This window comes from Pristis pectinata, chromosome 18 (assembly GCF_009764475.1).
Source record: "Pristis pectinata isolate sPriPec2 chromosome 18, sPriPec2.1.pri, whole genome shotgun sequence".
Lineage (NCBI taxonomy): Eukaryota > Metazoa > Chordata > Chondrichthyes > Rhinopristiformes > Pristidae > Pristis > Pristis pectinata.
This window is the reverse complement of record NC_067422.1, coordinates 15322103-15334909: the sequence shown is the minus strand read 5'-3', so window position 1 is coordinate 15334909 and position 12807 is coordinate 15322103. Positions and strand designations below refer to the sequence as shown.

Below are 12807 nucleotides of genomic sequence, written 5' to 3'. Positions count from 1 at the left end.
CTGGAACACCCTATTTTGTTCACCACTAGGATTGCAGCACTTCAAGTAGGTAGCTCACTGCCACTTTCTCACAGAAAATGTTTTCTTAGCCAGTGACACCTACATCCAGCAACTGAGTAAAAATGTGTTTGTAAATGTGTATGTTCATTCCTTTTCTAGCCACTATCCATCATGGATGAAATTGCCTCAAGTGACAAGGAAATAAAGGATCTGGATGAGGAATCGATATGGAACCTAATTGAAAGCCAACGCCACATAATCACCAATAATGTTCGACCCTGCCACATCACACCCTTTCTGCGCCAGTGTCATGTCATTGGGGAGACAGATGAGGAAGAAATTCTTTTTGCCCCTCACCTTAAGCACCGGTGTATGAGAACAGGTAAGTGCTCTTCAGTGAATTTTGTGCTGCAGTTTCTTTTATTTCAAAGGTGCTGTAATTGTGTTCAAAATGGAACACTTCCCTCTTTGCTGGGAATATGTTGCCCAGTTGGCTAGTTCAGGGAGACATCTTTCATGTTAGCCGCCCTTCAACATCTGAGTGAAACAGGCAATTACAGTCGAAGCTTATCCATGCAGATTCCCACAGTTAAAACACACTTTTGAGTTAATGTCCCAGGCATGAAAGACTGATCTGATAGGTTGTGAAGGAAAATATTATTAGCAGCATTCTTCTGTTGCAACAAAGCATTCTTATTGTGATGAGATGAACTGTATGTCTTCACTGCATGTTCTACAGAATTGTGGTCATCAATCTCAAATTGCATAGATTGATGACATTACTGGATTTTTTCTCACTCCTGGCTTTCTGTTCTAGATACGCACAATGCTCCAACAGGTTTCATTGGATACAGTCAGGAATGATCACCCATTTTGTCCTCGCTAAATCAATTGAAGTGCACTCTACCAATTAGCCAAATATAAATCCATTCAAAGGTTTGGGAAACAGCCAAACCAGTTGGAATTATTATCACAATTTGATTTTTACATTTGCCATTTCTTCATTATTTTACACTGTCCAGATCATTGGTGCTATTTTTATTTCTAGGACATATGCTTGATCTCTTAAGAATGCGTGGGAGGAAAGGAGGTGTTGCCTTTCTGGAATCTTTAGCGTTCTATAATCCTGAAATTTATACATTAATAACTGGGAAGGAACCTACTAAGGATTGTAGCAGCATACTCGGTAAGATTTCTTTTTGTTTGCTTTTTCAAATAGTTTATTCCCATTTTTCATATTCCAATCCTTCATACCAATTCATGCATTACATGTGAGAGGGAGTACTCTGCTTCTAGAGTTCATCTAAAACATTTTTGAACCAATTGTAAGATGCATAGGAATATCCAGCCACCTCTGAACCTTTACAATCTCTCTCTTTCTTTCTCTTCCCATTTCCCTCTCGCTCTCGCTCTCCCTCTCGCTCGCTCTCTCACTCTCTCACTCTTCGCTGAAGTGCTGCATGGTGTTGTACACAATAATTTATATTGAGATTGGGAATAATACTTACTATGTTTGAACCCAAGTACTATTATCCAATGCTCCAATGTCCTGCACTCAATGAAGTCATAGAATTTCTAGATTAAAGTGAGTTTTGAACCTAAACCTTCAGCAAAGTGCCTTATTTTGAAAATACAAACACAGCCTAATGAACAAATGTTTTAATAATGGTAGACACAAGTCTATGTTGAGTCATATGAAATGACGTTTCTAAATTCAGTTCACATAAGCAAATGATTTACAGGGGAAACCCAACAATCAGTGTACATATACACAAAAGGCAACATGTTATTTTTTTTCTTAATGAAAACTTTCAAAGCACGCTTCAGTTGATGAATTTTGAGAGCAGTATCAGGTTGACTGTACCCCCAAATGAGCTGAACTCCAACTGCTGGCTGATAAACCACTGCTTATCTTTCAAACTATCATTAATAACATTGCCATGCTGCTGACAGACCTGCTTACACAAGCTCACACTGCCACCTGCAGATGCAGAGCAATTCTCCAGCATTTAAGAAAAAATGCTGCTCATGGAAAAACTTTACTAAATTTGGATATATTCTAATTAACAAAAAAGTGCTGGTCTGTAATGTGATGTTAACAAAAATCTTCCCTGCCTGAAGATAATGGTGCACTGCTAATGAGCCAGCTATTCATAGAACTGCACAGACTTCCTTTCTGCAGTCTTCTACATTGTACTACTTAATAATAATTATCCCTATTTAGAAAATGCAAAAACTCAGTTTGGGATTTTAAGTGCTCATGTTTACTTTGTCTTACTAAGTTATGAATCCAAGTTGTTGTTCATCATGTGCCTGCCAAGGCAGGGAGAACTGCCAGGTTATTTAACTGCATAGGGCTTTATTATTGAGCAAATTCTACAAAGGCCCAGTAAACACACAGATTCACTTGGCTGCAGAAATCACTAAAAGCAATTGAAGCAGTATCTTACAGCTGATTTTCTCTGCAATAGGCTAATTATATCTTCCTTATTGCTGGCCTGTTTGCTACCTCAGCACACTTGCAATCACGTACAGACAGGGGGAAGAGAGAGAATACCAGAACACGAACTTTAATTGCTTAGGGATAGAAGAAGATTCCAAGGAAAAAGAGGGGGGATCTTATTAGTCCCTGTAGGATCCTTAAGCACTTATTCCAAAGATTACATTTTTACAAAGATACCAGAATTTCACTCATCTCTGGGTAACCTTTGTTAACTGTAGTTACAAGTTTGAAAAGCACAAGTATACTTTTCTTCACCTTTCTTTACAATGCGTGAATATTGTTCCCTCATTCCTGCTTGGTTCTTTGCACATGAACTAATTTATAATTGGTACACCCTCATCTTCAGCATTTCACTAGTTTGCTTATTTTTAAACCCCATCTAGGGGCCCTTGCTGAGTCTTATCTAGATTACCTAATGTCAATCAGTAGCACCAGGGTATGATTAAATTTACATTGGTTTTCCTGTATAATAATAATGATTTTCTATTAATAGAACCATTTTCCTAGGAAAGAAAGAGACTGGGAATTGGTGGTGAATGGTTTCTATTTTCTATAGTTAGTCTCACCTTTGTAGAAAAAGCTACATTTACAACTGCAGTAGCAATACAAAAGGAGCCAATATTGCAGTTGTTCAGCAATGGTAATAGTGCAATTGATACAAAATTAACTATAAAGGTAAAATTTCAGTTCAGTAGGAAAGCCTAATATTTAGATGGTCAATGTAATTTCCAACAACAAATTTCCAACAAGAAACTTGAAAATGTTGTCATAATTTGAATTGAGGTCCACAAATATCTTATTTAATTGTCTTTAGTGGAATGTAGGAACCAGTTTCTTCCAACTATTCAAGTACCTAATTGGTCTTAGGGTTTTCTAATATATTGATGAGAGTAATATACCACATGGATATACATTAACCAATAAACATTTAACAGTAAATATTAAAGAACAATGAAAATTACTCCATTTACTTCCTTTGGTTGTAGTTGAAAAAGGAAATTTGAATTTGATTCAGTTTCTAATGAATGAGGTAATGAAGGCTCAGAAATGGTTAGGAGAAGAAAAATGTATCAAGCATCGGTTGAATGAGAAAGTTCAAAGCATGGAAGAGCAAAACCAACAACTGAAGACTGAGCTCAAGAGTTTGAAGGGAGCTGAGCTTAACTTAAGCAGAATGAAAATGGACTGGAACCGTCACCACGATGAAATGATTCGTCTGAAGGAAGAAAATTATCAGATATTAATGCGGTATACAAACACTCTCCAGGAGAAGGAAATGTCTGTGACACGAAGCAGAGAGTTACAACAACAGGTATTGCTTCATTGTTCAATCAGTCATTCCTATGATATAACCCATGTTCAGCTCTGAATGATATGAAGGGTAATGTTTAGACTGTACTTCCAGTCCTTAGACAGTAGTTGTTATGAGTGGGTTGGATAGGTGGGACCAGGGAAGATGGGAAAGTTGTGGAGTTGTGAGTTTTGTGCTAGAGGATGGGTAGGGGCTGTGAAGAAGTGCCAGTCTATTTCCTTGATACCTTACTCTGTATAATATTGGAAGCCAGAGATGAAGCACACAAGCAACTTTGAGACAGCACCCTGATCTATCTCGTTTTAATCATGAACTGCATTTCTTGTCTTTGGGTAGCAGAATTTCAACAGTGTTCAGCACTATGCAAAAAAATACACAGCGGGGGTGGGGGGAAATTTCAGGAATCATTGAGTCAAAGATTCATATGGCATAGAAATGGTCCCTTTGGCCCACCATGTCCATGTCAACTATCAAGTACCCACCCACACCAATCCCAATTACCAGCCTGCTATGCCTTGTGATTCAAGTGCCTGACTAGATACTACTTAAATGTTGTGAGAACACCTGCCTCCATCACTGCAAGCAGATTCTGGGTGAAAAAGATTCTTCCTCAGATCCCCTCAAAAACCCTGAACTGAACCTTTTCCCTTCAGGTTTAGATACCTCTGCAATGGTAAAAGTTTCCTGCTATCAACCCTAGCTATGCCCCTCATAATTTTGTATACCTCTGTACCTTTGTATACAAGGTATAATTTTGTATACCTTGTCCTCCCTCAGCCTTCTCTGCTCCAAGGAAAACAACCCCAACCTATCCAGTCTCTCCCCATAACTGAAACACTCCATCCCAAACAATATCCTGGTTAATCTCTGCACCCTCTCCACAGCAATCACATCCTTCCTATTGTGTGACCTATCCAGTCTCTCCCCATAACTGAAACACTCCATCCCAAACAATATCCTGGTTAATCTCTGCACCCTCTCCACAGCAATCACATCCTTCCTATTGTGTGGTCACCAGAACTGAACACAATACTCTAGCTGTGGATTAACCAATGTTTTACAATGCTGTATCATAATCTCACTGCTTTTATATTCTATGTCCTGACAAATATCCCTTATGTCATCTTCACTACCGTATCTGCCTGTGATCCCTAAAGTGACCTTTAGGGATCATTGGACTTGTACATCAATGTCCTCTATTCCTCAATTCTCTATTCATTCAGTATGTCCTACTCTTATTACTCCACCCAGGGTGCATCACCTTGCACTTATCAGGATTAAATTCCACCTGCCATTGTACAGGTCCCATCTTCCCCAGAAACACTCCCATTGATCCAGAAATCTACAACTCTTCCATCCTACAACATCCTTTAAGACATTCATTAATCTGACCTATACTTCTGTTCCTATACTCACAAGCTTGTGGCGCCGGAGGTAATCTTGAAATTACATCTTTAGAGGTCCTGCTTTTTAATTTGCTGCCTAACTCCCTACATTCATGTTGCAGGACCTCATTCTTCTGTCGTTGGCACCATTATGAAGCTCTGGTTGTTTACCCTCCCACTTTCAAATGCCCTGCAATCATTGTTGTGCAGCTGAATCACCCACAATGCTGTAATCATGGATCCTGGGCACCATCCTGGATTCATGATTACAGCAGCAGAAGCAACTGCCGACTGAGTACCACTGTTGTCCTTCAATTCTTCTTATCCCCCTTGTTCAGCTGAGCTACCCACAGTACCATGATCTTTATTCAGAAAAATTAATCTCATCAGTTTTTAAATGCAGGAAAACTGAAGAGAAATGAGAGAGAGTTAAGTCATGGATTAGAAAGTTGCAATTTGTTGGTATTCCAACAGAGGAGGGAAATGGCTCTTTTCATTTTGGGAAGCAATGTGATGGTCTTTTCTTATCTCAATAAATCAGGCTGATACAGTTCCACATGCGGCAATAAGAAGGCTCAGTAACATCAGCATCTTTTTTGCCCACATGCAACCAGAAAATAATTTATACTGCTATATCCAACTGTTAGTATTGGTCATCATTTGGAGTGTGTTTCAGTGGCAGCTCAGTTTGACTTTGATCTATTTTATTAGTTTATTTCAGAAGTGTTGTTTAGTCTTTTTTCTAATTTCTAAAGGAAATAAATAGGTATTGTATTTTGCAAATATTTCAAATGAATAACCATTGACAGTTAAAGGCATGAACAGAGAGATGGTCTGTATCAGAACAGATGCACTTAAATAATCTTTCTCTCTGATTTCTTGAAATTGCATTAGACTTGCTGTTAAACTGCTGTCTGCATTGTTTGTATTGTAGCACTGAAAGAGTTTATTTAATTATGCCATTGTAAAAATAAACTAATAAATCAAGGAGACATGCAGCATAAAGCTTCCCTCCTTCCCATGCTGCCCTTCCTCTGCCTAGATTTAATAAACTTTACTAAAGGCAGAAGCTCATGAAATAGCCTCATCCCTCAATGTCACATTCCAGGTACCAAATGACTGGGTTGATAGCACTAAAATCAATTGATTCAACTAGGGTGAAAAATTACAATTGTGGACAATTAGATAATAGAAATTCTTTAATTTATGCCTGGATATTTGATAACACATCTATGAAACAAGATATTTATATTTTGTAAATTGTATAAACTTTTTAGATCATTTATATGATTTATGTTTTGTTGCATACAAGTTAGAAACCAGCATTTTGATTCCATTAGTTAGTATTTTATCATTGTTGCCTGCCCTTATTATCATTTCCAAGTACTTACTTGATAAATGTTATGGTTTAATTTTAACCATTACATCTGATGGCTTTTTCTGTAACCCATATAAAAGTGATTTCAAAGCTTGTACATGATTTCAATACATTTTAGGTCATGTTAATTGCATCTCCATTTCACTGATTTATTAGAACGTAGACCCTAATTTGGGATGAAAACAGTTCTCACTTACATCATACAGAGCTGATATGTTATACCATAAACAGTAAATAAAGAGCAGATCAGCAATAAAATTGAATCTAAATGCAACCCGAAGACAGTCTCTACTAAATTACTAACTAGAAATTAATTCCTGTGTGGCTTCTCAGTAGTAATCCATATGATGTAGTTATTGACAACTATCACCAAGACAACATCTTCACATTATTATTATTTTCAGGATTCAATAATAAAGTTCACCTGCAGTTAATAGCCACTCTTAGAAGCAAAAGATATAGAATGCTAGATTTATCACACATCTTTCTTGGATTTCAAAATAATTTTAGAAAAGAAAATTCCCTCTTCATATATGGGCTTCATGCCAAATCCTGTTTGACTTCCTTTAAAGGTGGATAATCTTATAATGGAGAATAAGAAACTAATAGTGGAGTTTGATGTAGAACGAAGAATGTCATCTAAACTACGGGAAGCATTCAAGCCCAAACAAGATGAACTTTTACATCTAAAAGAAGAAATTGATAAACTGAGATTCAGGATCCAAGAATTACAAATGACCCCAGTAAGCATGTTGTTTTTATTTGATTACATGTACTTGTCCATAAATGTCTTCATTCATTCATTCATTCACTCATTCATTCAATAGTTAATTATTTAGTAACATCGGCACATTGTACTCTGCATTTAAAATCCATTTCTGTTGACTGAAGTTTGTACTGATGTTACTATACAGCACTCACATTTCACAAGGATAATCTTTCATCAAGATCTTCATCTGGAAATGTTAATACTGAGATGCTGCCTGACCTGTTGAGCAGTTTCAACATTTTCAATTTTTATTTCAGATTCCCAACAGCTCTGGTATTTAGTTTCTTTACATTACGTAATGCATTTAGCACTAACGACTAAGGATGGCTTTCTATATCTTTCACTCAAACTCTCTATCATAACTTGAACTTTTCTTTCAAGTCAGCAAGCTCTTATCGTCACCAGAATATAAATGTTTGCTTTCTGATAAATGAGATCTTAGATAACCAATAATTAGATCTTACAGAGGACAGAAAAGCACTTAAGAAATAAAGAATTTATGTTCAATACGGTTTGTGACTTTGAAATGTTGTTATTGTTGTAACATCCATCATTACAATGTCACTTCTGTTGTGTCTATTACTATTGTGGCCTGCCTTTTAGAACGTCACAATTTACTTATTGCTTTTTACATAAATTTCTGAAGATGTTCTCTTTTTTTTAATAGGTGACAATAGATATCTTGGAACAGCATCGTGTAGAAGCTCAGGAAGAAAGACAGGATCTAATGAAAGAAATGAGTTCACTGCGCTTGGAACTAGATCAGGCTGAACGACTAAGAAATGAGGTGAGCATATTTGCTTCAGACTTTGTAAATAGACTTTGTTTGAAGGGGTCATTAGAAAACTGGAAAGCAACAGAGAGAAATGAACATCTTCAATGTTTCATCCTCTTGGGATTATTCACATGAATGTTGTTTCCAATCTAAAATGGTTTTTACATTTCAGATTGGAAACAAGTCGTACATAAAAACGGCAAAAAAATCCTAAATTCAGGAAGGAAACTGATTGGTGCAGTAAATTTACCACAAATGCTCACATTTATATAAAGTAGAAAGATGTCACAAAGTCTCTGCGTACCTAATTACTGCCCACTGCATGACTGTTTTCTACTGATGCCATTTAGAACAAATCCAACTTTGTTTTACTAACCCAATACTCCTAAATTTTATTTGATCATAAATCCACCAGACCCAACCTTTCTCCCCCGAAGCCTCAATCTGTTTTACTTTCTTCTACCTACCAGTACTTAGATGAAAAGGAAAATATGTTAATGGAATGTGCCACCTTGAAGATTGACTGTGACATGTACAAGGATAAAATTAGCTCACTCCAGTCTCAGGTCTTAGAACTACAAAAGGAACGTGATGAGGTAAGTGTAATAAGTTACATTTTCATTACAGAATCTAGTAACTCCTGGCCAAATGTCAGATGTAAGGCTTTTCCGGGATTATTCAAGTTGATTTTTAATTTGCATTTTATAGATTTTTGTTAAATGTATTCAAGGTTATGAGTAAAACAAGGAGGTAGATCACAGATTAGACAAAATTACTTTGAATGAAGGAACAATCTCATTGGATTAAATAGGCAACTCCTGTCATTATGTTCCTACATTCAGTCTTTGGGCAATCATGTCCGAACATAATCCTGATTTCACTCATGCGCTCCTGATAAAATTTATTGGGAGCAAGAATTCTGGCTTTGTTTTCTTTTTCTTTCCATTCTCTGGAATATTTAAACTATTTTTTAAATTATTTCCACAGCGGAGATTACCCAACTCAATACAGACCAAAGATAACAATGAAAAGATGGTATAACAATGAAAAGATGGTGTAACAATGCAATTTGGAACAAGCGTTAATATTTGTGATCAGAGCTACTTGATTTTCTTCTTTTCCACAGGCATATGGGGCCAGGGACGAAGCCCAATTGCGTATTAGCAAAATGATCATAGACAAGGATTTATGTCGTCGCCAGGTAATTGAACTTCAAGACATGTGTCGTCAACTGAATAAGGAAATGCTACAGTTAAAGTCAAACAAGGACAGGCAGGAGGTATGGATATCTTCCAGTTGTTCAGAAACATTATGCTGGAATTTTCTTTGTCGTCTAAAGTAAAATTGTTTCTCTAAGGTGGACCATATCTGGTGTTTAAAGCTGCACTGTGCCCTACCGTCAAACCCCTGCCAAATGATGGGACTTCAGAGATCCCAGAGCAGGCCAGAAACTTGAATCTAGGCCTTACTTATGGTTTTCAAGGCTTATCTTGATTAGCAGCTATAAAGATCCATCTGCAGTTTTGTGTCACTTTCCTTTCTGCTGACTACTAATAGTGCATTAGATAGAAGACATTGCTAGCCAGAAACTAATGATTCTCTTTGAATGAAGAACCATGAAATGAATGTCCAGATCATTAGTTTTTAGTTGTTGGTTGAGAGATAAATGACAGCCAGCATACTGAACAAACAGCTTTGCTCTTCTGGGCATGGTACAATAGGATTGTTTACTCCACCTGAGTGAACAATGATGGATTCAGTTCAACATCTGATCCAAAAAAAAATCACCTCCATTACTGAGGGTGTCAAGGTTATGGAGTGGAATTTGAGCTCATGATTGTCTGACTAAAGCTAAGGCTGAAAGCAAGGGGTGAGACAACTGTAAAATGTCTTCTTGCTGGTGATAGCATTCCCCTCACCTTATGTCCTTGACATTTGCTATCTGAATAGCCTTACTTTTCTGAGGCTTTAAAAGTGAGGCCTCTTTGTAAGAAGAACCTCTGCAGCTTGCAACAGACAACAAAGATCCTCAAGACCCAGCAGGACAATATTATGGATAGCTCCTAGTTCAGCTGGAGCATAATTCAATATATTATTAGTACGTTCATTTATTATTGTGGTGGATAATGAAGGATTTTGCATTAGTTATTTTTACTCAGGCCTGTCCTGAACAATTACAAATGACCACAGTATTGTAAATAAAAGATACTTATGAAGAGGCTTGCAGCCCCAATTACGTATGCTTTCTCTTTTATTGTAAGCTTGCATTAAAAGATGATGGTATGGAAAGAAAGAACGTATGGTTTAAATGAGCTTCAATTTCTCTTTCTTTATTCAATGTCAGAAAATGGCAACGGGTAATAAAACCCCTCAACGTGAAAAACCCAAACTGAAGCGCCTGCAAGCAGTGAATCCCAGGGCCATCAGCTGTGACAGTGATGACAGCAGCAGCAGTCAGAGTGACGTAAGGCAATGAAGATTTCATACACTGCTTCTCTAGAAATATCTGTACACTGGGAGAAACAATAATGTTCTGCATCGGGAACTCAGAAACAGACCATTCAGCCCAACATACTCTACCATGTTTATGAGCCACATGAACCTCCTCTCTCATAAGTCAAGTCAAGTCGAATATATTGTCATGTGCACAAGTAGAGTGAGATACAGACATGGTGAGGTACAAGTACAATGAAAAACTTGCTTCAGCAGCATCACAGGCACATGTACAGGCAGTGAAAAGAGAGAGAAAAAATGAGTGTGCAAAAACAAGACCTCAGTGCAAAAAAAGGACAGTAAAAAATTATAACATCATTTAATCCTTTCAATATATACTTCTATTTGTTTCTCCTTCACATATCTATCTAATGCACAGAGATTTCTGCATAATCCACAGTCCTCTCTAATGAAATACGGGAATTCTGAGAATGTTATTTTTAGGTGGGTTATCCATACTAACTGACTATCTATTTCTATATGCATACTATCTGTTTCTTATTTTAAAAGATGCTTTATAATTTTTTTGCATCATACTGACAATGAAGGACTGTGCATTAGTTGTTCTCAGACAGGCCAGTCCTTGAGACTTACAACAGGCTACATTATTCTTGAATCAGGCTGGAGAAATGTCAGTTTAGGTTGCAGCTCCTATTTGGTGTGAGATGACTTGCAGCTAGAAAGTGTGTACGTGTGAGCAACATAGATTTTTGGCACAAGTTGCATCAGAACAATAAAGAATAGGCACAATGGAACAGCTTGTCATTCCCATAATTCCTGTACTTTACACATGCCTAACTTGCATCTGTAGACATATTTTATTTCCTTCTTCGTAATTATTTTTAAGTTGAGCCAGAGTGAAATTTGGTACTTGGATCTCATTCCTTTTCTTTCTTTCTCATTTCGTTGAAAACCTTTGTTTGACTGAAGCTTGTATCATTATAAAAGTCTGTGAAGGAAGTTGTGAGAGCAAAATCTAAAACTCCCTTTGTTATTAGGAACAGGAGCCGGCTTGTTTTATCATTCAGTCAGTTCATGGCTGATCTCTACCTCAACACCACTTACCCAACATTGATATCCTTCTCATCTTTATTTATCCATTTTTTTGGGATCTGGACAAAGCTGGCACACAGCACTTATTGCCTGTCCCTAATTTCCATTGAAATGAACGTCCTGCTGGGCCACTTCACAGAGAAATTAAGAGCCAACCATATTGGTGGGTCTGGAGTCACAAAAATGCCAGATGAAGTTAGGAAGGTAGATTTCATGCCCTGAACAACATTAGTGAACTATGTGGGTTCTTACAACCATCCAATATTTTTGTGGTCATTGTTTTCCATTTTTTAGTTCCATCTTATTAACTGAATTTAAATTCCACACCTACCATGTGAGATTTGAACTCAACTCTTGGGATTGTTAGTCCAGGCCTCTGGATTACTATTTGATTTTATCAAAAATTGAATTGACTCAGCATCCATGGACTTATTTTTAGTCAAATGTTTCTCATTTCCACTACCCTTTCTGAAGAAAGTACTTCCTGATTTCCCTGCTAAATATCTGATTTTTAATTGTACATGCTCATTCTGGATTCCTAACAATTTTATTAAATATAATCAACAGCTGTGTAGTTCATTAGTTCTTCTTATTTATAGTTCTATACAAATCTAAAGAAAACTGAAAGCTGTGAGTCACTGAGCAGTGTCAGTTCTTCCTTCGTTGAGCCGCCCAGCAAGGAATCTATCTACAGACGCCGAAATGAAGATGACATGGAAAAATCATTCAGGTAAGATAAAGCGCGCATGCGCGCGTGCACACACACACACACACACATATGCAAATGCACACGCGCACACACACCTTTTTGTTAAATTATAAGTATGTAAAGCCATTGTGGAATGCTACTAAAAAAACACAAAACAAAATTGAAGGGAGAATCCTTTTATAATTGGGTAACATTGCTGTTCTATTTCTCTTTTCACAGCAACAGAAATTCTACTGATGACGATGTGTTCACATCAGTAGGTGATAGCACTGGTACAGGCAGTTGCAGTGAAAATGTTCCTGATGTCAGTGAGTTTTCAATTTCTCATTCATGTTCTGGGTATAGCATCAACGTATGACAGAAATCATAGCAGCCTGATAGTATGGAATAATTTAATGAGCCAAGCTCTATCACATTATAGACTGGCAAT

General features: G+C 37.1%; 1 protein-coding gene across 6 annotated transcripts in view; it reads left to right on the top strand.

Moving 5' to 3' along the window:
- The window catches only part of card14 (caspase recruitment domain family, member 14), a 62109-nt gene that overhangs the window by 27979 nt on the left and 21323 nt on the right, over positions 1-12807 (top strand). For 3 of the 6 annotated variants that reach the window (XM_052033217.1, XM_052033218.1, XM_052033214.1), the window contains exons 2-10: positions 160-382; positions 1049-1186; positions 3490-3815; positions 7151-7321; positions 8015-8134; positions 8593-8718; positions 9249-9401; positions 10467-10586; positions 12268-12398. In XM_052033217.1, the coding sequence (XP_051889177.1) occupies positions 172-382; positions 1049-1186; positions 3490-3815; positions 7151-7321; positions 8015-8134; positions 8593-8718; positions 9249-9401; positions 10467-10586; positions 12268-12398 (1496 nt within the window). In that variant the 5' untranslated portion in view covers positions 160-171. Of the gene's footprint in view, positions 1-159; positions 383-1048; positions 1187-3489; positions 3816-7150; positions 7322-8014; positions 8135-8592; positions 8719-9248; positions 9402-10466; positions 10587-12267; positions 12399-12596; positions 12686-12807 lie in introns of all 6 variants that reach the window. The other 3 variants (XM_052033219.1, XM_052033215.1, XM_052033216.1) reach the window with 2 other exon arrangements.